Below are 26219 nucleotides of genomic sequence, written 5' to 3'. Positions count from 1 at the left end.
ACATAAACATTCCAACGACAGTGTTGTTGTTTAACCTAACTAGGGTTACAAGTTGAAAATGCTAGTTATTTTTTATCTTTAAATCAAATGATCGTTTTTATGATTTTAGAGTGCTTGATCATATCTAATCGATGTAAAAATATAGGTATTTAATTTATTTATTGAAAAACTTGAAAGCTAAGTTCCCATGTTTTTTTATTCAGTGTATAAGATCTGAATAATTTATTGTGGTAATTCTTATAATAAATGGACTCATTCGATTCAGTTTTTAAAGTTCTGGTTTTACAGCATTTGAAAAAATATTGATGGTGGAGTGAAAAATGGACCAGTTAATTTTGTAGAAAGTTAGAACAAGGCTGGGACGTGGAATTATGTGATACCTGTGCCATTAAAGTCGACTTTCAAGGCTGGTGAAAACATCTTAACGATTTTTATTGGGCATTGATAGTGATTTTATTGCTCAGCTTGATTGAAGAAGGAAGGCTGGTCGTTGGAAATTGGAGGCTGGGGATCTTACCCTCCAGATATGTAGCTTTTGAGAAATGCATTTTTTGTGCTAAGATTTAGGAGAGAAAGGTTATGCACCACCAGAAAATGCATTTTGGAATTACTCGTAAAATGTGCTCCAGAAAATTAAATATTAATTGCATAAATGGTCTAAAACTTTTAAATAGGATTTGAGTAGTAAAAATTGCTTTTGAGTGAAATGTGAAAGAAATTTAAGTTTACTTAGTTTCTTAATCAAACTGGTGCTAGCTGTTATTCTTCAATTTTGCAAAATCTCCGGTAAAAATTAAACTAAAAGTTCTCATCTTTAGTTGTTATAATTTTTTCCTATTATATACCATATTTGAATCCTCAAACCACGCTCAATTCGTCTACAATACTTCCGTATAGGGAACGGAGATTGTACCATCAAGTTTTTCAAAATGTATTTGTGTTAGTATTCGTTCACCTTGTTTTTTGTGTCATGCGGTAGCAAATTTTTTAATGTTATAATAAACTATAAATTTTATAATGCATCATACTTTTTATTATTTCTTAGCTCTTGCTCTAAAATTAGTGTTTTCTCATTCCAGTTGAATGGTATCATTTTTTTGTTAGTATAAATAATTTAAAGTTATAATATATTTTATTTCCCAAAACTATTCATAAACATTGTCATATTTGAAAGCATCGTTTGATCTCGATCGTAGTTCTTCGGATTCAGTGATTCCGTTTGGCTTATGAATATGCGGAAAATCAGTAATGAGAGCTGACAGGAGCTGTTACCTGTCCGTAAGCGTCATGCTGTTGCCTATCTCCTGGGAGTGGCAAATGAGTTGGTGTGTTTTCTACTTTTTCTCAGCCAAGGAATTCCTCCCGGCCACCTTCACTAATTGCCGCCCTGGTGTCTTTATGCATACATTACTCCCCCGTTCGTTCAGCAGGGGTGAAAATGGAAAGCTGCAAAGAATGAGCGAGAAAGAAAGCTACAAAGCATGACTAAAGAACGGCGGGAAACAGAAGTCTCAGGGTTGAATGCGGTTGTGATCCGGAACACATTATTCCGAAATGAAAATGAGAAAAATGGAATATGCGCTAGCAAAAAAATAAGCGTCAAAAAGGAGCACTTGATGGGGAAAATGACTTGATCATCGAAGTAAAAATTCTCCTTTCATCGCACTTTTTAATGACTTCTTCCCAGCCTCAATACGCACCTTAAGGCAATTTTTTTAGGCTCGATTCAGACTCCGCAGAGTTTCAAATTGAGAATACATGTGGGTTTAGTGGCGCCGTAATAACATCTTTTATGTGCGTCACAGATGTGGTAAATCATCTGAGAGAATTGGAGCAAATGTTATTATTTTTTATTCAAATCCTCTTTAGAAAGTTAAATTTTATAGCAATATGTGGCAATAAAGCTAGCTTTTAGGCGACCTCAATTTAGTGTTTGACAGATTGTAGTAATTTAATTCGTCTGCAAGGGAAATTAATATAGGAGTGATGGACTTATCGTTTTGCCTGCAATTCTAAATGGGCTCCTTGGGCCTGGAGAATGAGGTATGGATGCATTTAGCACCGGGCTTATTTGAAGAAACATGGTAGCTAAAAGCACGGGTATAAGTTTTCCCTCAGTATATTCCGTTTGTGCAGATAATTTCCCGTCTTAGGGTACATTAAGCACTCAATGTGATTAAATGGGTCCCGAAGTCAATTCGTCATATCACATTTAACTTTATTCTTGCTCTTTCTTCTTTTATATCTCTTCATATTCGATAAATTTCAAAATCACCAAGCATTTATCCCCATTGCTGTATCACCAGAACATCAAGTGTAACCCAAGTTTATCGTTAAGTGATTGACTTGCCCCGTATTAATTGATACTGAAAACTTAGCAGCCAACCCACTAAAATGTTATATGCCGTCCTCCATTCATATTATGAGCATAATTGCTGGTAAAAGTCCTTCATGAAATCTCTCAACATTAATACTCTATCACTGCCATTGGTGGCTGAACTTTTCATTTTGCTACCATTCCAACCTTGCTCTGGGTATGAAGAAATCGAAGGGATCGATGCATTAACCGTTGGGCTTTGGGTCTCGCGAAGAAGCGTGGCAGGTGTGGGCGTGTCTGCATCCGTGGAAAAAGCTCCCGCCTTTGGATTACGAGGATGGGGTTCGAGGCGAGACAGGGCAAAAGATGAGGCGAGTGCATGCTCTGGCACCGCTTGTCCTCTTACCGATTCTGTCCTGAGATAAGGCGTAGAGGGAAAGAGGGTGGGGTGGGTGAAGAGGGGATGGTTACGGTGGCTGCAACCTCCACCATCTCAAGCATGTAACACCTCCCCTTATTTTCTCTCCACACAACCGCTCCGCTCGCTACAGCTTCTTATTCCTCCTCCACCCTTTCTCCCAGGCACTTCCATCTCCACTTCCCATCGAATGCAGCCTGCTAGTTCCTTGTCGGAGATAAATCTCGTTCTTATATTCCCTCTTATCTTTTCCGATGCCCTTTCCCCCATTCTTCCTCACCTTTGACGCCTAAGTGAGGATTAGCACGGTAGCTTCCATTCCATATTAAGGGCAAAGTTTAGTTCCATGGCGGGTTGCAATTTTGGTCGTGTTTCATCTTCCTTCCCATATCTTTCTCGGCGTGATTGTAGTAAGGTTGTTCTTGAAGTTATTCGGTAGCCTGAACCACAGTTTGCCATTTACCGTTATCTCCTTACACTTCCCCCAGATGTAGTGAAGGAGACTGTTGACTTTGTAGGAAATATAGTACAGTGGATCTCCGTTGATACATGCGAATTATTTTAGACTTACTACTATTTGGTGACTACAATCGATATTTGGGAAACTTCCTGTTGTAAGTATAAAATTTCATAATGAAGTCATAGTTCACACGTCAATTGATATTTAGAAAGCGGATTTTGTATGCTAGCATTGAGTGGATAAATATCCTGATAGCGAGTTTTAGACGGTTTCCGAAAATGTATTAAAGAATATCACGTGACTTACAATGGCTTACAATGTAATTTTAAGGGCTAAAACCTCAATATCTCCCTGTAGATGGTCACAATGAGGATCGATATAACGGTATCATTTTTTTCCGTATGATTGCTGATGAAGAAACCTCTGAGAAAAATGCTGTTTTAAGGAAAGCCTATTATTATGTAAATTATAACATAAATAGTCATAATTTTCCAAAATTAAATTCCAGCTCTCTGAATAATTAAGTATTTAAAATCCTAAAAAAGAATGGAATGCGTGGATTAAGTTAATATGCTGTAATGATAAGATAGAGAAGGAATCCTGTTTACCCCTAAGGTTGCGAACTAAACCTAGTTATTTTTATGACACTGTTTTTAGCTCATGAATTTCCTTGGAATTTCTAAAATTTCGTGAAATCTAATATCCAAATAAAGGTCGATTTTTTATCGACCCAGTAGGAAAGAGTGTCGCGGTGGCTACGTTATTGGCTTTCCACTTCGTGGTCTCAGGTTCCAATCTAAGCCGTAGCGGTGATTTTTCTGCGGAAGCTCAACCACTGCTTGGGTTGTGTGAAGAGAGCACTCAAGTATGCTTTTCGTTCGTCAGACGAGATGTTAATCCATAACGTCCATGGTGCTTTTCAATAAGGTGACGCCGGGTTTCTCTCCATTAATGCATCCCTTTCCTTCGTGGCACTAGTGACATAAATTATGCATCCAATATCAAACCGGTTCTCTCAACACTCGGATCAGCAGTACTTTGTGTAAAGAGAGTCATAAATTTTATCTGTTAATCATTCGGATTATATTTTCCTTGGACTCTTCTCTAGGTGCCCTCTGAACTCTATCCTTGGCGTAAATCATGGTTATCTCCACCTATGCGATGCTTCTGTATTGTTCTCCCGCGTGAGAAGGCGATTGAATGCCGCTCTTGTATCGGCTGAGGCGTGCGTAGGCGTGATGAAAGGGGTATGAGTGTGTATGGAGCGTGCGTCGAGGTGGCGCAAAGTAGGTGATTTTCTTCATCGGGATGTATCGAGAAATGGTCTAAACTTCAGTTGTTTCTATTCTTCATAACCTGACGCTCAACCAGTATGAGGTGATCCAGAAGTAGTGTTCAGTACGTAAGGAGTGAAAAGGGGACGAAATTTAAAGAATTGTTTAACTTTTTCATATCCGGTTACTACCGCGTTGGTTGCTGTGGCGATGACTACAGGTTAAGGAATTGTTTATTGAAAGAACGAGTGGTTGGAGCTCCTCAGTTACCGACTGCAAAATGACTGTAAAGTAGTCCCCATGCACACGCAGTTACCAAACAAACTCCAAAAAGTAGTGCATGTAAATTGCAACTTAATTTTCATAAGCCAAAAATTAAAGACATTTTTTCAATGCCTTGAGTCCTGCTAATCAGATCCAGACCTCAAGCTGCTAACCTATAAGCTAAAAAATATTCTCAGGTTTCTTTTTTATCTGAAAATTTTGAAATTGCACATAATGCTTAAAGTGTCTAAAATTTTAGATTATTTTTTCCTTGGCACCTTTTAGAGTTCAGAGAAACTTTTTCTTAAGCAAGAAAGTTTGAAATATGGGAAGAAGAGGCTTCCTTCGTAATCTGGTGGCTGGTTCATGCTTCAACTCTTAAATGCAACATCTGAGGGTGATCGTATCCCTAAAGCTTTCACAATGTGATTAAGAGACAATCTTATTATATATTGAGTTATATTTTGCCACGAGTTATAATAAATTCATGTAGATTCCCTCATTAGTGCACCACCTAAGATTTTTCTCTCTTAATGTCCATTGATCACTATTAAAGCTTCTTGTCCAAAGCCGAGTATGACATGCAACTGAAGCCTTAGTAATATTTGATACATAAATCTTGCAAAAGTTGGAATGGAGCTAAGTTGGATTTCATTTTAAAATTGCGCATTGATTGGTGTTGAATTCCTCCTCAAGAAATCTGGCATCCTCAAAGTGTCTAGTATCGACAAAGCGGTATTTACGGTTTTGAATTGAAATCATTGGACGTTACGTAACGTTGGTCACTCCTAAAGGATTCCTGTGTTTCTCTCGTTGTTGCTGATAGCATCTTCAAAACACTACTTGCATTTCGATTGAAACGAACAATCGCGCCTCGGCAAGAGGTGTATTTTATAATATAATTAGACAGTGTTAATTAGCCCTCGGAATTTAAAGACGCTGTAATAGAAGATTAATCACCTTTTGCAGATCCGACGCGCATTTCGCTGTAGCATTTCTTTTCTAACCCAGTCGGTGGCTCCGTAGGGAAATTCAAATACATCAAGGCGAGCGCTCAAATAAATAACCCTGATTAACTCGTACCATATTTGCTTAATTAGGCGATTAGCTCAAGCCATGACTCAACAAAGTACAAGGGATGTACGTACAGCATCGCGGCCGGACGGAGAAAAATACGAATTTTCAAGCCTAATCGGCTTTAAGGGTATTCTCTACACGCCTTCGAGATCCGTTTTCCTCTCCTCGCGTAAGGCAAAGTACGTAGTGATGAAAGGGCTCGCCGGCAAAAAAAATACTTCGCTCTCCCTCCCGATGCTTATTCAGTCGAGGACTGGCGGTAGGGCGCTCGTCATACGAGTGTGACGTTCATAAATAGCCCGATTCTCATCCTCTTTAATTACGAAAACTCGCCCATAAAGTTCGCGCTCCGCGCCGGGCGAGGTGTTTGAGTGCATAAGACGTTGACTCCCTCTCGCGGTGAGCGGAAATGTGGTTGAATTAAAGGCTGATGGGAGGGGCGAGGGTGAACCCAGCTGGGAACGAGCTCTGGGAAAACATCAATTACTCCTAGTTAAGGGAGGCTGTTAAGTGCTGTGCGCAACAGTGGCATTCCACTCCTTGTCCATTCTCATTCACCTCCTCCTCCTCCTAGCCTCGTCTTCCCTCGCCATTCCAATCCGCCCACCATCGCTTTACTCTTTGACACAGCCTCCCTCACCTTTTTCCCACCCTACTTATCGGACCAGCTCGCTACTCAGCGGACTTCCGCGCTTGCCGTCATAGGTGCGATGTTTCCCCGTCCCCGTTTGGCTCGTCTTCTCGGTTGGCAGATGTTCGCTTATTAATGGTTTGTTCAGCAAGGCTTGGTGCGAATATTTAACCTCTTGTCATCCATGATGGTATTCAATGAAGGTATGAGTCTTAATGTATATTTTTGGTTCGAAGAAACTTTCAGTGCATCTTATTGTTATTATATAGGGCCATTTTTTCTTAATATTATTATTATTGCCTTCTCAGTCTTGGGTTATTTATTTGTTAAGCGATTGAATGTTGACCCACGATTTATGATTATCGCCGTAATAACCCAAACTTATTTTCTTCTTTTATCTGTCAATTGCATCAATTCATTGATTAGAGGTTTTCATTAGTCAGCATATGACGTTGAAATACTAATTTTCGTTATCCAATGAATTACCATCGATGAGCAGTAGTGCAAGGAATTATGTAGGATTTTTTCTGTTTGAAATAGTGCTGGCTGTTTTATGGGAGACATAAAATATGGCGATAATGTTGACTAGTAGTTACTCGATACTTAGCCCATCTTTCTCAATGAAATTGATGAAATAATTTATTTTTGCCTCATTACTTTCCCTAAAGGGTTAATTTTTACACTTATTATTTTCTCCTCCATTTCTAAAAGATACTAGAGATATATCTGTCATAAAATATAAATTAATTGCTATTTTATTTCGGAAAAGTTAAAAAAAATCTATTTGAGATCATTATGTTTTTCTGATCTAATGGGTGACATCATAAATGCATCTCAATTTTAGCCATTTAAATTGATTTATATCCCTGTTATACTCTCATATAATTACTATGAGTAGAAGAGGTACTTCACCTTATTTTCTTGTCTTGAGAGAGGTAAGTAAATGCCTTTTTTCTTTCGCAAAATCTTCAAATTACTTTTCCTCTCTGGGGCCGGAAACCGATTTGTCTCGAGTAGATTGGGAGGCAGTTGACTGAGCCGGAACGAGTGGCGGGGAGGAGAGAAAGTGATACGGGGAGGAAATGTGAGTGCAGAGGAAATATGCGCGCCCCGCCGGAAATTTCTGAAATATTTCGAAGAATGGAAACCACTCCTTCGTTGTCTTCAAGGTAGACCGTTAGGAGAAATCAGATGTAATCCTAAATTTCTAACTTTTTATATCGCCTATAAATCTTTTAACCAAGTTAGGAAAATTTTCTTTCTTACACAAGCCAGAAATAAACGACCCTTCGTTACTTTATTTTGTACTCATCCTTTTCTGTGCTGCGATCAACGGCTTGAATATGTATGTTTTTCATCAAAGTATCCTCCAGCGTAAAATAATAGAAACGAAAGGATTTTAGACACATCCATCATCTTTAGGCTGCCAGTCAAGCATATATACTATCCTAGTAATACAGTTGTATTTTTATGTGATTTTGTCGTATTACTCTTGATGCTGATGCGTGTTTCGATGTATATCAGCTTTTGGAATGTAATTCTATGATTTTTTTCTCGCACTGGGCCCCAATTATATTTTGCCTTTCGTAGTTTTTTTATTAAAATATATTCACGTATTTTTTATGTTTTCCCGTCCAAATTTCCGAAGAGTTCCGTTGAAAAACTTGGTATTCGTCGAAGTTTTGATGTTATTCTCGCGAAATTTCCTCGCTCCAAATTACTTCGTCCTTACTAAATTCGGCCCTTTACGTCAGCACTACGTCATTTTCTGAGATTTTATAATCCCAAGGCTAGGAGCTTTCTGAGGAATTCTGAGCAGATGGCTAGGGCCGCATTTATGGTCATATGCACTATCACTGGTCTAAAGTAGAGGAATAGTGAACTTTCAGTTTCGCCATCTAGGATGGAGTTTTTTTTTCCTATGATCATGGGGATCAAATTGCTCCCCGGAAGGAGGGAAAGACGAGAGCACCCTTATGTGTGTAGGAGGGTGGTTGGGAGAGAGAGGGTGGATCGCGAGGGCATGGATTTTTGGGCACAGGATATAGGAGAGTGTACACGCCTTTGTGTTTGTGGGAGCTCGTGTGGATTCAATGCGGCGGAGATGGGAAAGCGAAGGGGACGGGGAAGTTCGGGGGGGGGGGGGGGGGCGAGAAAAGGGGGGCTGGAAGAGGGTTCGAACATATCTTCAATGCTTTCTCGGCTTCATTATTGGCTTTTGAGCCCGGCGCACCCAAACCTCCCCCCTTATTCTCCCTCCGCGATGTGTTGGGAGCCCTTTTATTCACAACCCCATCCCGAAGCTAACCTCTCCCACCCCTCTTCTTTCGCACATACCTAGGAGAGAGATGAACGAACGAAGCCGGCATTCGAAGGAAAGGAAAAAAAATAGGCCGGGGAAAGGGTTGCTGTGTGAGTCCGTGACACGCTATATACGTTTCCAAGCAAACACGACCTCTCTTCTCTAGGATCCCACTCCGCGTTATATCAAATCCTCGCGAATATGGTCTAGGGCCCGCCCGTTAGAGTCGGCGGTTATAGTATTTGCCTTCAAGTGATTTCTGGAGCAATCAAAGTATGTCTCAAAATTCACTTCAGGTACGGGTTTTTTCTATCTCCACAATAAGTATCTAACGAGGTTCTTATGACGGCTAAAATGGGTATCCTGAGTTTTTTTTATGTTTATTTATTCCGATAAATAAGGCGCTAAATTAGAAATTTTTCAGTATTAACCTTAAAGTAAAAATTTCCTATTCGTTAGATAAGTAACTACGGAACTCTGAAAATAACTCTCAGTAAAAACGGAGAGTCTTTACGTTAATTAAAATCATATTATGTCACAGCATTCGTAATATGGAGGAAAAGTAATGTCGTCATGTTATCACAAGATCGTCATATTTTCATGATCAGCTATTACTTGCATTTGCCGATGAACTTAACGTATTACTAATCGTCGCTTTACCTCAATAAAATTGAAATATAAACAAGTCTATTTACTAAGTACTTTGGTAAAAATATTTTGATCAAGGACAAAGGACAATATTTAAATATTACGGAGCGTAGCTTGAATGCTGAGTATTATCTACAATACCTACTGTTACAGTTCTGAACTATCTTACAATACCTACTGTTCCAGTTTTTATTGCCACACAAGAAACGGGGAATATAATTCGTCTCGTTTGCTGAGCTACAGAGTGTAAGGAATGTCCTGCGATCGTCATCTACGGGCAGTTAATTCTGATTGTGACGCACATAGTGCTACAATGCTTGGAGTCTCGTGGCAAAATTACCGTGGTGTTTTTCTCTAGAAAGATGCCGCATATCTGTCTGGCACTTTTGCCTCCCACAATACGGGATCTTCCTGCCTTTCTACCGAATCTCACCCTGGTCATGTGCATCGTTTGCTTCTCGTACTCCCTGTTCAGTAACACCTGAAAAAATATTGATAAATAAGTATATGTTCTCTCTTCTTCATCTTAGCCATTCATGCACAGCTTCAAACTTCTTTCCACAGTTCTTTCTGTTCTCTATGAGGAACAATCCCTATTATAGTGCAGGGTCACACAAACCTCTGTATTTCCGTAACCCCTACCATCTCGTTTTAAGCCTTCTCCCTCAACTCCCATCCAGCTTATACAATCGCCGCACCCTTTGTACGAATATGTGTGTATCATCCTTTGCTCCCCATTTTTTGTGTACCCCCACTTCCATTCACATGGGATGGAAAACCTTTAATGGAAGTGTTTGAGAGATGAACGAACGTACGCAAAGGAATGGGAGAGGGTAAAATGCTATGAGAAGCCTTTCGACTAAAAAATCTCAAGCATATGGATATGCGCATTTATATCTTTGTGGGATATAAGTTGGTTGGCTTGCCACGAGTCTTTCCTTCTTCGTTTTATTGCCATCCGGTTCGGATAAATTTCTTTTTTTGTCCTCCTTCGGCATGAGCACAAATCTTGGTTTTTAGAGTTTTGTATAGTGCTTAAACTTTTTTTCCTCGTCAAAGGTCTCGGTCGATTGTGATGGAACCTTTTAACGCAGAAGTGAACTTGGGTTGTTGAATACGTAAATAGCTTTCATAACAGGTGCGTTCATGAGGCACTGTTTCATCTGTATTTATTTGAATTTTATCGGAAACTTTTTATTTTAATTTTTGATAATGAATGAACGGAGCGATTAGAACTTGACATACTCAGCTCAGCAATTCAAAATAATCGCACCAGTTTTGGCTTCATAAAAAGTTTGCTACACGAAAAGCAAGATTTTGACTTTCCTTATGCATAATTAACCAATCCTTTCAGCAAATCCAGCTAAGGATGTACTGTTTTGAACTTATATTCTATTTCAAGCCAATTCATGATGAAGTTAATCGCATTTTTCAGTGAAATGAGACCTTTTGCTAGTATAAAATTTTAAAATGTAAAAAGCAATTCATGTCAGTTTCATGTAGATAATTTACCTGATTAATCTCATTTCATTTTTGGGAACATCAACCTGCTCACTGTGTAAAGTTTGCTTCTCCAACTCCCAGCTCAGTAGCTGCTGAAGAAGATATATATAAATAAGTATACAGTGGAACTTGGTTATAACGTCATCATAGGGACCAGAAGATTTTTAACGTTATATCCGAGTGACGTTATAAAAAAGCAGCCTTAAATCTGAGTGAAAGGACAAAGTAAAAATCAAATTTTCTGCTATATACAACACTGTTTATTGAAACCTACTCGTACATTGGAATATGTATAATAAAAAAACGTTAATAAAAAAATGATATTCACTTCTACACATGGTTTTTATGAACTTTGGGACATAAAACAATCACACTACCGCTATTGCAACCTAAGAATCGCAAAATTTTTGACGCTATACCCGAGCGTCGCTATATTTGTTGACGATATAAACGGGTTTTCGTACAACATAAAATGTTCAATTTTGGCTGGTCTGTAATAAATGTGACGTTAAACCCGAGTTGACGTTACAGCCGATGCCGTTATAACCAAGTTTCACTGTATATTCTTTCCTTTTCATGTCAGGATAACTGGGAACTAAATACTTATTTTCTTCATTCAGAGGTCACCTCCTTATAATGCCACATATTTACCCTACCTGCGGCCGCTTAAGTAAGGGTTTGCCGTATTTTGAAGCTTATTCGATTGATTTTAATCAGTTTTTTTCTCTCTCTCTCTTTGGTGATTGCAGGCGAATATGCACCCTGCCACGGCTGCTGCGTTCCCCTATGAGTCCTCGAACCACCACCACCACCGCCGCTCCGACTACCTGGGCGGCGGCGGGGGCGGCGGGGGTGGAGGCGGAGGCGGTTTGCGCCTCCTCCCGGGTGCCGCGGGTGCCGGGGGCCTGGACCCCAACGACCCCCTCGTCCTGCACCACCACCACCACGGCGGCGGAGGGCCGCTCTCCTCGTCCGCAGACGACCCGCACCAAGTGAGCAGCGACCACAGCTACCGCAGCGACGAGGACGCCGCATCGCTTGTCAGCCAAGAGGTATGCTTCTTTTTTATTATTATTCTTTCTTTCTCTCCACAACACTATCCAATCTCTCATTTCTCACTCCTCCAGGGATCACGTTCAGATTTTATCTACTGAGGATGAGCATATCAAAGTCCAAATGGTTTTACGTTCAATTAAAAATGAAATGCTCCCTGATTTCCTTTTTATTAATGAACGGAAAGAGCAAGTTCCAATGCACCAATATTGTTTGGTACTACTGAACCCAAATCTATAATAAAGCTGCCATGATTCCAACTGAGTCCTCCCAGTAGGCAACTTTACCAGCTTTATTGCTTCCTGATCAGCCTTAATTTAAAGATCTCAAAAGAAGTGCCATTGATTATTATTCTATTCTCCTTTCTCTCTACAAAAATATCCATATTTGCATTTCACATTCCTACATTGAAAACATTGTCTTGTTTTAAGTGACAATTGAACGACTTATATCGACAAAATATAGGAATGAGAATACAGTTTGTGTATTTCTCGATAGTTTAACTTCCCTCATGCATGGGCCAACCATAATTGCGTGACACCACAATGTCTATTTCACTGCGAGGCATGTATTTGATATACTCGTAGATTATATAAATTATCAGGAAAATCTTTGCCATCATTCTATATAACATTCTATATTCTGAATTATTTTAATTAGACTCAGACTTTACGCAATGCCACTACGCAACTATTTTATGCAATACAATTTGAAGTTAACTTCGAATTTATCGTGCACTTATTTTTAACTCTACTCAAATATTTATTACTGTATTATTAATAAGGGAAATATTTGCATATTGTCGGCGATTAACTCCAAATAGAAATTTCCAATCTCTCAGCTCTTTTGAGTACGTTCTATTATTTTATTTTAAGCCCATTTAGATTTCTCTTCTTCCACAGTTAATTTTATGTCGTTTATTCATTTCAGTCCGCAATATTATTTGCAGTATTGCTGGGGTGCTTACTTGATGCTATTGCCCTCCAGTAATCTCTCATTTGTTTATTACACCGATATATTATGTCCTTTCCTCCTGATAAACTTCGCGCAGCTTCCGCGAACATATCCTATTGAAATATGCTTTCTGACTCCCTGGGCTGTTTGTTGTCCCTGAAATATCTTCGTTGTTTTAAAAGTTTAAAACTAGAAAGTTAGCCGTCTATGTATTTTAGCCTATCAAAACACTGAATGCATTCTCGACCATTTTGAAGTACAGTTTCGTATTTTATTCGTTCCGTTCGTCGAATCTGTTTATATTAGAATCATTGACAGGAATTTGTTTTCACTTAAAGCTCCTTCTCGTGCTCTGACTTAGCTTTAGCCTCGCAGTATTTTATCTGTTCCCTGCACGAAACCATTGGGAAAATTGCCCTTTTGCAAATTGTAATCGCGGCGACTTCCCCACAAATTTTCTCCGGAGGTTTGTAGCCGTTGTCTCTCTGTAAATATCCGCGAGCGTTATGGTGAAAGGGGTGTAATGCGTTATCTATTTCCCGAGCTTTTGCAAATCCAATGCGGCGAGTTCCGTGGGGCGACACACACACCTGCCCATATACGTTCGCTCCGGTGCCATTCCTTTAGCAGGGTGGGCAGACGTAGGCGAGCCGCGATCTTCGGCCGGGAGTGCTTCGCCGCGGCGTCGGAATCGTATTATACATTAGCATCCGCGGGGCAAAAACAGCGGACGTGTTAGGAGAGCGAGCTCGTTAAGAGAGTCTGCCGCTAGAGGTCGGGTCGTTGACCATCCCCGCGCGTCTCTCACACCCCTGCCTCGCATCACCCTAGCACCTTCTCGTCCTATTTTATACCCTCTCTCCACACACACGCACCGTGTTCCCTCACCCTATCGGATAGGGACCTACATAAAGCTTGCCGCCCATCCGGGAGTCCCTCCTTCGATCCCCGGGGTGTTTGTTGCTCCGCGATATGGCCTGAACCAATTTGCATATTGAGTCGGCCGAGACATATGTTCTCCCGCCCGTGTTTCGGCTTTGCACTTCACATCTCTTCTCCTTCCTCCGAAGCGAGTCAAATGATATACGGGACCGCTCGGTTAATTTGCTTCTTTTCGCCACGGATGTACCCCCCACGCAATTAGAGCCTGGCGTTATGTCCGCACCACTATGCGGGATTATTTCTTACGCTCATGAAGTGTCCTATTTTTCTCGCAGTGCATGATGGGCTATATATTTTCTCCCTCGCTCATCCTCCCGTATTTTATCTCGGCCTCCGACACACCAGTCTTTCTGCCTAACGGTTTGAGTGTGCTTTCAATTAGGGATTGCTGTTTAGTAGCAGTATTTCCAATATCTACTCAGCTGATCATGATCGGGAAAGTTGAGAGTCAGACGTCATACTCGCATTACTTTTCCGCATTGATAAAATATATGAACTATATTGCGTCAATCTGTTGTAGCTAAAAATCTGCAATACATACTCCCCTGTTTACTGTGCGATTTGGTCGTTTCCCCACCGTGTAAGAGCTTGAAATATATACACCTACCTCCAGTCGTGTATTGCTGTAAGTCCAAGTTTCGCAATTAGTGCCTTAGTCAGTAAGCTCTCTGCTGGACATTGTTTCATTCAACTGATGATGGAAACTTAGTGACCCTGTGTATTCTTTGCCGCGCCTTCCCGTATTGCTGCGTGTGAGCAAGAAACTTGAAATATACGACCCAACTTAATATTTCTGATAGTGAGTTCATATGCATTGCCAATCATTTTTCCTTCTGCTTAATACAGTGCTGGTGCAAAAATATTTTCTGCCGTCCTTTACTCCACTTCCCAATAGGAAATCCGCTGGAGGCTGGTCTTGAAAATATAATAATTTATGAACTAATGAGAGGTAATATCAGGGGAGCAATGCTTGATATTTTCCATCGGAATAGGGTGATTGCATACCAAAAGACCCTCGTCTGAATACGCTCACAATGTCAATCCTAGATGAAGTTCCCACGACGTAGATGGGTACTTACGCTTTGAGGTAAGAGGTGATTTTAGAATTGATGTGTTCTTGCTGAATTACTAGTAACTACTTGAAGTCTCCTTACACGATAATAAATATCGGAGAAGAGGTCGACGGCCCAATTTTCGCTTTGATTGGTTGTCGCTCGCCATTAAAACGAGATTTTTAGTTCTCCTCCTCCTCACCGTTGAAGAAGCGCTAGTGTCCTCCTATCTCCACTCCCTCGCTCCAGGCGAACGGATGACCTCGATCTTTCAAGATCTGCGCCTCCTCCGCCTTCATCTTTTTTTCTTCTCTGCCCACGTGGCCCAAGGCGGCAATGCGTGCTTCACGCACCTTCTTTTCATCTCTCCTTTCTTCCCTCTCTCTCCTCGCTTCATAAACAGGTTCGCGAACTCAAGTCTTCCATTCATCGTAATGAGTCGGCGTCGTTACAGCGGATGCAAATCTAATGATTTCTGCCGATTTACTTCATCTCTGCTATGATTATTTGATAGGTGTATCTCAAACTTACATTTATCATTGTGCTTTGTAAAAATAGACCCTCATCTTTGTATTTAGTTTGTGTTTTTAACCTAATTTCGGATGATTTTAACCATCTCACCAAAAATTTCAATATTGTCCTGCGTGTAAACTTAGGTTTTTGGGAATTTGACTTTTTTTTGCACAGAAAGATACCAGTTATTCCTGTCGGCCTTAGTTGCTCGGTAGGAAAAGGATTGTAGTGTTAAGTCAGGGTCTCCTTCATTTCTTTGTTGTGCTTTATTATTTTTATAATCGTTGGTCAATGAAGCGGAGTGTATTGAACCTTACTTCAAGCATAATATTTCAATTACATAATCATAACAATTTTGTAAGCATGAGTGTCAACTTTGATCGTAAATGGGTCATTGTTTCCAGTTTTTTATTTATGTTGTATTATACAAATGCCTACTCACTGTTTACATAAAAGCAAATTTTATAGCTTCGGTGGCACAAAACCATGTCGACTTGTTCAGGGGTATAGAATTTTATTCCCCTTTACGCACTTGTTTTTCTCAATTTTCCATGCCCAATGCTGCTAGCGCTTATCTCATTGGGCTAATTTTCTTCGTTACTTACAGCGTATTCAATCAATACAATTGTCAACTATATGCGTAAATATGTGGTTCCATTGGTTAAATGCGGTTATAGAGTATTTATTTAAGCCACAAAGCAAGGAATTTTGGTGGACGAATTGACTCAAAAGGGTTTAATCTAGCTCCGCAAGATGAAGTCGCTTGTCTATCTCTCTACTCATCTACAACTCGCCACAAGTCGTGATCCCCACGGGCATTTATTCAGCCACCTCTCTCTCTCTCTCTCCTTCTCACTCTAATAAATCGCCCGGATCCGTGGACTCTCAGCGTCTAATCCTTCATCCTCGCGCTACTAAGGCCAGGTGGACTACATCTCCCTCATCCCCTTCGTCGCAATCAGTGTGCCGCCGCCTCGAATTAAGGGCGCAAGTGTTGTGGTTTGGCGGGTAATATGCGCGAGTCTGGGTCGGGAGCTCAGAGGAAATATATTCAGAAGCGCTCAAGTCGGATAAGAATTAACCTTTGTCAGGACCAGCATCAAAAGCTCAACTTAACTATTGTTATAGTATATTGAAAAAGCTAGGCAAATGACAGAAGTTAGATTGATTGAAATTCGTATAGTTCTTCTTCTTCGTGAACGTTAAATTTAATTCAAATAAAATTTCAAGTCAAAATAAACAACATGATTATAAACGATATCGTCATTATAAGCCAATAAAATACCTAAAATTGGGCACGTGATCTTGGACGTTGCTATTTCATTTTGGTCGTATGCGCGGAAGCCAGTATTTGCTCTTGTTTACTTCTATACTCAGTGGTCTGCAGTGCGACTGTTCTAACGGATTAAGTTCCATTTGAATCTTATAGCTTCGGGATATGGATTTAGACTTCAGCTCGCTGGGAAATAATTTTTTCTTGGAAGGTAAGACCTGAGCGAGGGCAATAATTTATTTGCACGTGTTCTAGTCAAATGGAGGTGAAATGGCTGTGTAAGTAAAAAATTGCATGGGATGCCTGAGAATTCCTGGTTTATACTCTCTTGGCGTCTCTAGACTTCTTAAGTGTGATAGGGTGTTCACCTGTCAGAACTTTGCGGTGGTAGTACCCTGAGCCTGAAATTTGTCCCATAGAAAAAACCTACTAAATTTACTCTAAATAAGGCTAAAAAATATGCCTTTTAGTCAGGCTGAAACCATTACATCGAAATATTTCATGGTAATCTGGGAAATTGATTGAATAATGAATAATTTTAAAGCCATTCCCAAACTGTAATCGGCGACTTCGATCGTTTTTGCCATAAAAGAGGATACTGAGAGTAGGTTGGCGAGGAAGTTAGCATCAGAATTTCCTTGGCAGTTACTAAATATGCAAGAGAACCACTGTTCAACGTATTGTACTGTATTTTAAGTGACTTCCACATAGAATGCCAACAGGGATCTGGCAATTTGGGAAAAATCTCTGCCACCGTTGGTATTTGAACCCAAGTCCACGGGGTAGGAGCACCATCCCCCACACCAATGCGTACATCAGGGCTTGGGGACGAGAACAATTATACACAGTCATGAGAGGATTTATTTCATTGCCAGCCGGGAAATTATTTCTGCGGCGTCGACCTGATCCCTCAACCGAAGAGTTGAAGAGAAGCAAACAAAGGAAATGGAGATACCCGATGATTCCGTCTTGTGTTCCGCCGAAGGGCAGTTGGCTACCTGACCACGCGCCGGGCGCGAACCTCCACCCCTTACTATCTCGCACGTGCATGGCCTCATACCTATGCTTCGCGGGGGATGGGAAGTGAGGGGTGGAGGCTACAAAGGGGTTGATATCCCACCCACCCTCCCTCTGGCACCACCCATATCCCCACCTAATCTACCTCTTCCAATTGGTTTTATTTGTTAGCCGAGTTGTTAAAAACTTATCGTAAAAACCTAAGTAAACGAGATTGCTTCGTCCGAAAATTATTAACGCGGGCGACGGGAGCGACTTGGCCTCCACGATCCAAATTAAAACCCTCTCTCGCAACCGTCCGATGGGATGGGTGGACGTCGGTGGCCGCGGCCGGGGCGAACGCCGAGCTGAATATTCATCAAGTCGGCCGGAGGAGGGAGACGGGGCAGTTTATCTACTTATTATTACTTCGTGTCCTGTTAACCGCTCCCGGCGTCCGAATACCAGACACGCCCCCCCGAGGCACCCCAATCTGCCATGCTGGGAGATGATAGGGCTCATCCTATCCCTTAAGAGTCCGCCCTCCTCAGTCGCGCGTTCATGTCTCCGCGTCAGTCTTCTCTACTGCTTCACTTCCCCGGAATGTGTTCCCATCACTTTCACTGTTCCATCACCGTGATCGAGGAGTGGTACTACTCAGGGAAATTAGACGAATGTCTATAAAATTAAAATCCTTGAGTAAAGTCTGGGAATTGTCACTGTTAACTCATTTAAGTACACCAGGACTAGCCGCGGACTAGTACGTAATCACCCGCATTGTTCGCGCAATCTTGGTCAACTATCGGACTGATAGGGTAAGTGTTAAGGTCACTTGGAGTCAAAGGAGTTTTTCAGAGTCCGACCTACCCTATCTGAACAAAAATATGTTTTTATTTATTCATTTTCTTCCTTTTAAAGACATTTTTTTCAATCTGTAGTAAATGTAACAGTGTTATATTTTCTCCCCTTAAAATTTGCACTGTATAGTGTGTTTTTTATTGCTGCACGAAAATGAATTGAAAAATTACTGTCATGATATTTTTAGGTATTTTACTTCCAACACCGCTGTAACAACTAAGTTATTATGTGCACTCTAATGTTTTTACCTCGGCCTCGTACACGACATTTTCTTTTATCAATCTTTCCTCAATGAATTCCTTCGTTTTGCGACGCAGTGGTCTACTTGGCATGGGCTACAAGGTTGATTTTCTCATCATTATTTGAGTCGTTTAATGCTCCTTTTAAGCTAAAAATAGCCTGTATTAAGTCATTACCTCAGTTTAACTCCCGTTTTATTTTCTTACTACGTATCTCAGTCTTAATAGTCAGTTGCGTAATTTATTCTTCCGGGGAAAAATTGCCTTGGGCCAATCGTGCCACGAAGGGCTGTTCAGTTTGGCAAATAAGTTTAAAGATATATGTTGTCAAAATTAATTGTTCTATTCGTGTTAAAATTTGAAAACTCCAATGAAAATTTATTGTGATCAAAACCATGAAATCTAATAAAAATTCAGAAAAACTTGGATTTTACTCAACAGGCCATAGTCGAATTTTGTATTCCTCTTTTTTGTTTTTAATTAGTACTGTGCGGAGAAGGGAAGCTAGAAAATGTATAATAGGAAAAGGTTTGGTAAACGTGGATGGAGAAGGAATAGAATAGGGTATTTCAAATTGTAAGGGAACAGATCATATTGGAAGGTGAAGAGGGAAGTGCAATTGTAGGATAGAGAACTTGGTCTAAGTGATGTGCAAAATGCTCCATGTAATCCTATATTATTCGGTAGAATACTTAAAGTATAATGCGGAGTATCGCGAAGCTCTGACGAGAAGAAAAGTGCTATGTGAAGCTTTCCTAAGCTTCGAAAGGGATTTGATACCGGCTCTCTCCTGTTGCCCAGTGTTCATCATACTGGGCTCCTTTTTAGATACAAATTTATGTTAAATTATTTTTGGTCACTCATCTCCCTCCAACGCTAATAATGCTGATGATAGCAATCCCTTAACGTATAGCTCGGAAAGGGAGTTTTGACGACCGCTTGAGATGAGATAGAAAAGGTCGAGGGCACCTCGGAGAAGTCCCCACTCCAATTTCTCCGCTTTTACCTTCCCCCCTCCCTTCCGCCTTCCCCATCTCTTCAACCGAGCCCATCAAAAGGAAGCAGTAGCTTAAATACGGTCCATTTGAATTTCATTGCGCGTTTTTTCCGGGCATTTTGTGGCGAGGTCTTTTTTTTTACTCCACATCCTCCAATCTCATCTCTCCACTCCACCCCTTCCTATTTCATCTTTTAATTTTCGCCGTGAGAACATTTTCGTGTGTGCGTGGTAGGATCGAAATATGAAGGGTGTTCTGGGGTGGGGAGGAAGGAGGGAAAGCTTCTGTGGACATCGGTGAGGTTTGGTGGGAGAGATGGGCGAGTCGTCGCGTGAAGGGTTATTTGGGAAACGGAAGGTATCGGAGTGGAATTTAGCGTCTGCATTGCACGTTATAACCAAAATTTCTTTTTTTCGCCACACAGAGAATATCATTTACACCGTGTAAATATTTATCAACCCCATTGGAACCATAAATAACGAATAAATCAATTAAACGCCACAAGGGATTTTCAAAAATTACTTGAAGAAATCACTACCTACTGTTTAAAATAATAAAATTACAATATTGCAGCTACATCCATGATAAAAGAAGACAAATGGTTATTTCCACACTTTTAATTCAAAACTCAACAACCGAGGTAAACCTGATTACCTTAAAATGACACTATATGTAGAAACCATGGTTGGTTGTTGAGTTTTGAATTAAAAGTGTGAAAATTACCATTTGTTCTTTTATCATGGAAATATTGAACTTCTAGAAAATCGAGCCTGAAACGATTTTATAATATATCAACTAGTTATTGATAGTGCCAGTAACGTATATGTTTTTAATATGTCATTAGATCGCGAGATTAAGCCATAAACAAACTCTCTATGTTAATTACCGAGATGCGTACCAATCCGACTCATTTGTTTTCGACTTATTAATCTCCTCACACATTTACAATGGCAATTATTAAAATTTATTCCGCGTTTTCTCTGACGGAAATTGAAGGAAACAAACCTTTACTTTTATATTTCACTGTTATCATATACTTTTGGGGACTTTATAATTCACTTGAGGTGTTATTTTTAGTAAAAATGTGTTATTCACTTATTTACCTCGTAAAAAAGCAGGCTGAGCCCTGGAAAGACTGTTGTCATCCTTACGATCACATACGATATCCCGACCAATACGAGGTCGGATACGATAACCGACACGGCAATACACCTGTCAGCTTCCCGAAAATGCATTTGCTTTAAGCATTCAAAAATGTGTCTTAAGTCATTTTTCCTTTGCGTAATTTGTACTTGTATTCTCTCTATTGAAAAGCAAATCGTCACCTCGCTGATAGTTAGATTACGAAAAAGATGGCTCGCTTATAGTTTTCTCTTTTTCCGAAACGATTGATTAAAAGAGAAATCCGTAGGCCTCTCATGTTATTATTTGTGATTTTGTAGACGGGGTATTAAGTTCATGAGTGAAAAGTTGCTTCGGTCATGTAACAATATGATATCGTGTGATTCAACGTCAGTCCATATCGTTAGGAGGGCAGTCAGAAGACAACTTTGAAGTTTTAGAATTAAGTGAATTATTCTTTTTATTTTAATAAATCAATTGCTTTTAAACGTTTCCAAGAAGTTTACCTTAGTTATTACTAGAAATCTTCCCCGATCAAGCTTATAACACCATTAAAGTAGTATTTTAATTGTACGGCAGGGAGTGAGTTCTATTTTCTGTATATATCTTTACCATCAAAATAACCAAATCCTCGTGAAGAGGTTGTTGATTGCCGCATGGTCGCTGATTGTTGTTGGAGGTAGGAGCAGAGGCCAAGTGGGTGGTTGGGAGGCGATTTTGATGTCCGGGGAGTGGGGAGATGGCCGATTCCGCCATTAAAATAGTCACCTCTGTAGAAAAAAGGGCGCATCGGAAAATATACATTCCGTGGATGAGAGGTGGGGGGAAAGGAGTTCTAATTGGTCAGCGGGAAATAACCAGCTTCCAACATAATCTCTCTCCCGCTCTCTCGTCCTTTTTTCAATTTTTATTCCCCATTTTCGTCCTGCTTTTGTTTTCGATCCTCAGCTTCCCGTCCCCTCACCTCGACCCAGAGTTTCCCGGCGGAGGAGGGGTTTTTTATGAGGGTACGAGGCGAGGAATGGGAAAACTCTTTGAAGAATAGGGCAGGAGAGTGGGTTGGGTGGTGGATGGAATGGAAGGAGAGAGAGGGGGATTTTTGAGATGTTTTTGGTGGTGGGAGGGGGAGGGGTTACACAAAAATTAAGGCCGATGAGGAGGGGGAAGAGTTTCTCGGGGGAAGGAAATGGGCGGGGATCGGGTCGGAAGACGGTTGCGTTCTTCGGAAGCCACCGCATAATTTATGCGGAATGTCTCCCCTTCATTTGCTCCTTCCATATTTATTTCGGCAATCTTCTCCTCAAGCTCTCGTAGACATGCGTCCCGTCCGGGCCTCGGTGATTCCTTGTCGGGTGAAACTTCCGTTCTTCCACGGTGAGGGTATGGTCCAGCGAGTCTTGCTTCCATCTGAAACGTGTCTACAACAATATAGCATATGGTGAAGAAAGCGTCAAAACATTTGAGATGTCATACCTGGGAGGTGCATTATATAATTTTTAATATACTGGGAGACATTTTTCACATTAACCTCTTATGTTTACTTCTGAAAAAATTAAGCTCCTCGGCATTAATATTACTATCTCAACCGATACCTTTTTAAAATATGAGGTAAAATTAACTAGGGGAAAATCATATATAATCTTTCTCCCTAAGTTTGGGTGGTAAACAGCTATAACCGTGGAATTTGCGTTCAAGACATTCTTATACTTGGTAATTACAAGTCACAATAGTCGCAAATCAGATCAATCGCACAACCCCTCCGACGTTGCTGCTAAGGCCGTTTTACACGGGGCACAGGATTGCGCAGGTTAGAACTGCATTAATTTCTAAAATGGCATAGAATCGCGCGAATGCATGAACGAAATTATAACAGGAGCTATTTTGCCATCTCACGTCCACGCATTCTCGCATGTGTTCCAGCAATTTACCGCTTTACACGGCGTAATTTTGAATGCGCCTTCGTACGCACATCAGATTGTGCAAGTACGTGCCCCGTGCCTTTACAGTGGGCCATAAGTAAGAGAGATGGCAAAGCGTGGGAGGACGGGTAGAAATTGCAGATGCCAAAGGATTTGGCTGGAAGAGAGGAGAGTAAAAAAATAGGGTGAAGATTCGCGATATGGCGATAGCTATCGGATGAAGTTTTTTCGTGGGGGGAGAAGCGAAGGTACTTGATGGATGGGGTATGGGAGGAGGAAATGGACGGATGGGAGGATGGATGGGGTGGCATTGGGAAGTCAGGGGCGAATAGGGTGATAAGAACCTTGAAGAAACCTTTGGGAGGGATGACTAGGGCGGAGAGATAGGACTCCTTGAGGTCAGAGGTGCGGTGAGAAAGTTTGGAGGTTACTCGACGATATTGTGTTCGCGTCATTCGTGTTTTAATCTGCTCTATATACTCCCTAAGTCTGACGGTCTCCATTTGGTATCAAAGACATATTTTACCTAATTTGCACTTACTTAGTACGCTGGCAAATTTACTCATGGCAGCCATCGAACACATCTTGTCAGGTAATTGCTTGCGTCTTTTTCTTGCGAACAGCCACTTTACTTTCTAATTTTAAGGTGAAATAAATCAGCCTTTTGGCAAACTGAAATTATATTAATCGATTCATATTTTAAATTTTACTCCCAATTAAAGTGTGTGATTACAAACTGTATTCTCACAATATAAAGCAAGGCCATAAGTTTGGAATGCCTGAAAAAAATTAGATGTATAGGTGCCAGAACACCTAGTTTCGTGTCTTCCTCCTAAAGTGAACAAAAACTCCACCAAATTCGGTATCGATTTCAATATGTAATATAAGATCTATATAAAATTTTAGAAATAACCTTAATGTGGACTGGAGTGGAATGACATGTTGTTTCGGGTCTTACACCGTGTAATTTTGTCATTGAAGGTGAATGAGACGCATCTTCTGGACGATGAAGATCATTGAAGCGTCTTGCAGCATATCGTCAGATTTAAGGAGACAATGCTGCAGGGCCTCCTAAAGATCAGCTTCTTCTAGCACTCTAGACATGAATATTACAACAGAGGATCCTCAAGTCGGCTTCTAAATGTGTAGTTACTCAACGCACATTTAAATGGGTTTACAAAAGTCTCCGCTCGTGTCGCTGACGGACAAAGCGATCCGAGTTGCACGGGAAAATAAGGTATAATTAGGGGTGTCTACCGAAATCTTTGTACATGATGATTGAGATCCATCAAATTCATTACTTTTGCGAGATATTCCTCGCATTTACAAACACTATACTGCAAAATATTGGAAAAAAAAGTGGATCACATTACAATCATCATCGCACTGGGGACATTTTTTAAAACAGATTGAAATGCAACCGAAGTGGCAACAGAAATCAGTCTTCAATGGGATGGAATTGGGTAATTGAAATCCTGGCCATCTTGAAATAACTCAAAGGAGGCATCGCGAGATTGATTTTCGGGATCTCAACCCTTTCTAACCCAGAGCTGCATCTGGGAGAAATCAAATTTCAAGATTTTTCATTTTGCAAACTTGAAAATTTTGTACTCCATCAAAATTATCTTGGCAGCTAAATATTTCGTCATTACAATTTACGTCACAAAATAGTGCGTAGTTTAGATATTTCCTATACAGAGCAGAAAAATTATACTTTTTAGATGCTGCTTAGAAGCAGCATTGGGTTATAATGGGTAAATGCCGATGTAATTTTATAGCACTGTAAATGAGAGGAATTGGGCCACCTAGATGCACTCCCCTTGAATCTAGGTTTCCATTGCATCAATTATTGTTTAAAATGGGGTTAGTGGAAGCTGGGAAGAGGTCTCCTTGGGGAGATTTAAGAGGTTCAAAAAGCAAGAGCAGCATACAGTGGAGGATGACTGCGGTGATGGGGGAAGGAGGAGTTCCCCGCCTGGACTACCCTAGGCCGTAAATCTGTTGGCTTTTAAGAAGGCTCCCCTGCCTCACCAGAATTCAGCAGCCGTATTTTCTACCCACCAAAGCCCCGTCGAAAAAAAATGTTACCGAAACCGCGTTGATGTGATGTAAATGTGCCGGATTTTTACTCCACCTGTGTATGAGGTCGGCCCGTCTCCCTCCCATTTCCCTCGGTATATCCCCCCCCCCTTCCTCAGTCGAATGCCTTACGAGACCCTTCGACGAAACCGCATGTAAGCCCGCTCCTTCCAGATTGCTATGGGCTCTTGAAAAAGTTCAAGAGGCCGACCACCCCACCTCTGCGAGAATCGATCTATTTTACATACTACTAACTGCCTGATAAATGGACTATATATATGTATGGGACCGAGATAATCTTTTATGCACCTGTTTGCAAATTTAGTGGCACTACAGATGTTATTCATTCCAGGATAGTATGCTTTCATGAATAATAAACGTGCGGAGAATGAATAAAGGTCTCCTTTATCGAAGGTTTTCGAAACGGGCGTGAAGAGAATTACTTCGAGATGTACGATAAAGATTTTTATCTAATTTGGTGTCCGGGTAACTTTTTTGGAGGGGTAGAGGGTGAAGTTATAAAATTGTGGTGAATTTCGTCCGCATTATATTGGTGAGGTGTTACATTTAGCCTTAATCCAAGGTCATTGAAATAGAAAGCGAAAATGGGTCATTGATATCAGTACATGTTATATTCAAAGGATATAAAAACGTGTTATTACGCCTAAAAATATATTTGCTGTAAAATATATTTTTAGGCGTAAAAAATGCAAACTTTGTAATACATAGTAATGGATCTCTCTTTTTAACTGCTAAGTATACTCTTACTGATTAGTGATAGTGAAATATTTTAGCTCTTGATTTTAGTTATTAATTGCTCACAGTTTCTTAAATGTTGTGTTAAATACCAACCGAAAGCTATTGTACTTACTTTAAAACCACATTATGTCTAGTGTCATCATTTTATACCCCTAAATTGAGAAGGAATCACTGCCTCTAAATAGGTCCGAACACTCTCACGATAAATGCTGTAATTATCTTTAATTCCCAGTCAATACCTTATTCCAGTCAACCTCCATATGCCACAACTCAACCCGTTCAATAAAATGATTTCCTGGAAAACTCAACCAGGGTTATAACTCTCTATGAGATTCACAAAAGTTGTTTAGTCCATAGCTTTTCGGTATGAAACTTGGGTTCATTCGGGTTTGGGTTTCATTTCACCATGATTTTCATTAATTGTCGAGAATAATTGGAGAATATATTTTAAACGATTAGGAATTATTTATCTAATACTTATTTTGTTTTATTTGTGACCTCATGTGATGCCACAAATTTATCTGGTCTGTCTAGAAAAATTGTAAGCTTTTGTAAATCTCACCTTCAG

The 26219-nt window shown here is 40.4% G+C and overlaps 1 protein-coding gene across 3 annotated transcripts in view; it reads left to right on the top strand.

Annotated features, from left to right (window-relative positions):
• The window catches only part of LOC124155730 (transcription factor AP-2-beta), a 419283-nt gene that overhangs the window by 177631 nt on the left and 215433 nt on the right, over nucleotides 1-26219 (top strand). For all 3 annotated transcript variants that reach the window (XM_046529793.1, XM_046529792.1, XM_046529794.1), the window contains one exon: nucleotides 11644-11946. In XM_046529793.1, coding sequence (XP_046385749.1) covers nucleotides 11644-11946 — 303 coding nt within the window. The remainder of the gene's footprint in view (nucleotides 1-11643; nucleotides 11947-26219) is intronic.

Source organism: Ischnura elegans, chromosome 3 (assembly GCF_921293095.1).
Source record: "Ischnura elegans chromosome 3, ioIscEleg1.1, whole genome shotgun sequence".
In the NCBI taxonomy this organism is placed as follows: Eukaryota; Metazoa; Arthropoda; class Insecta; order Odonata; family Coenagrionidae; genus Ischnura; species Ischnura elegans.
This window is presented reverse-complemented; position numbering and strand designations above follow the sequence as displayed.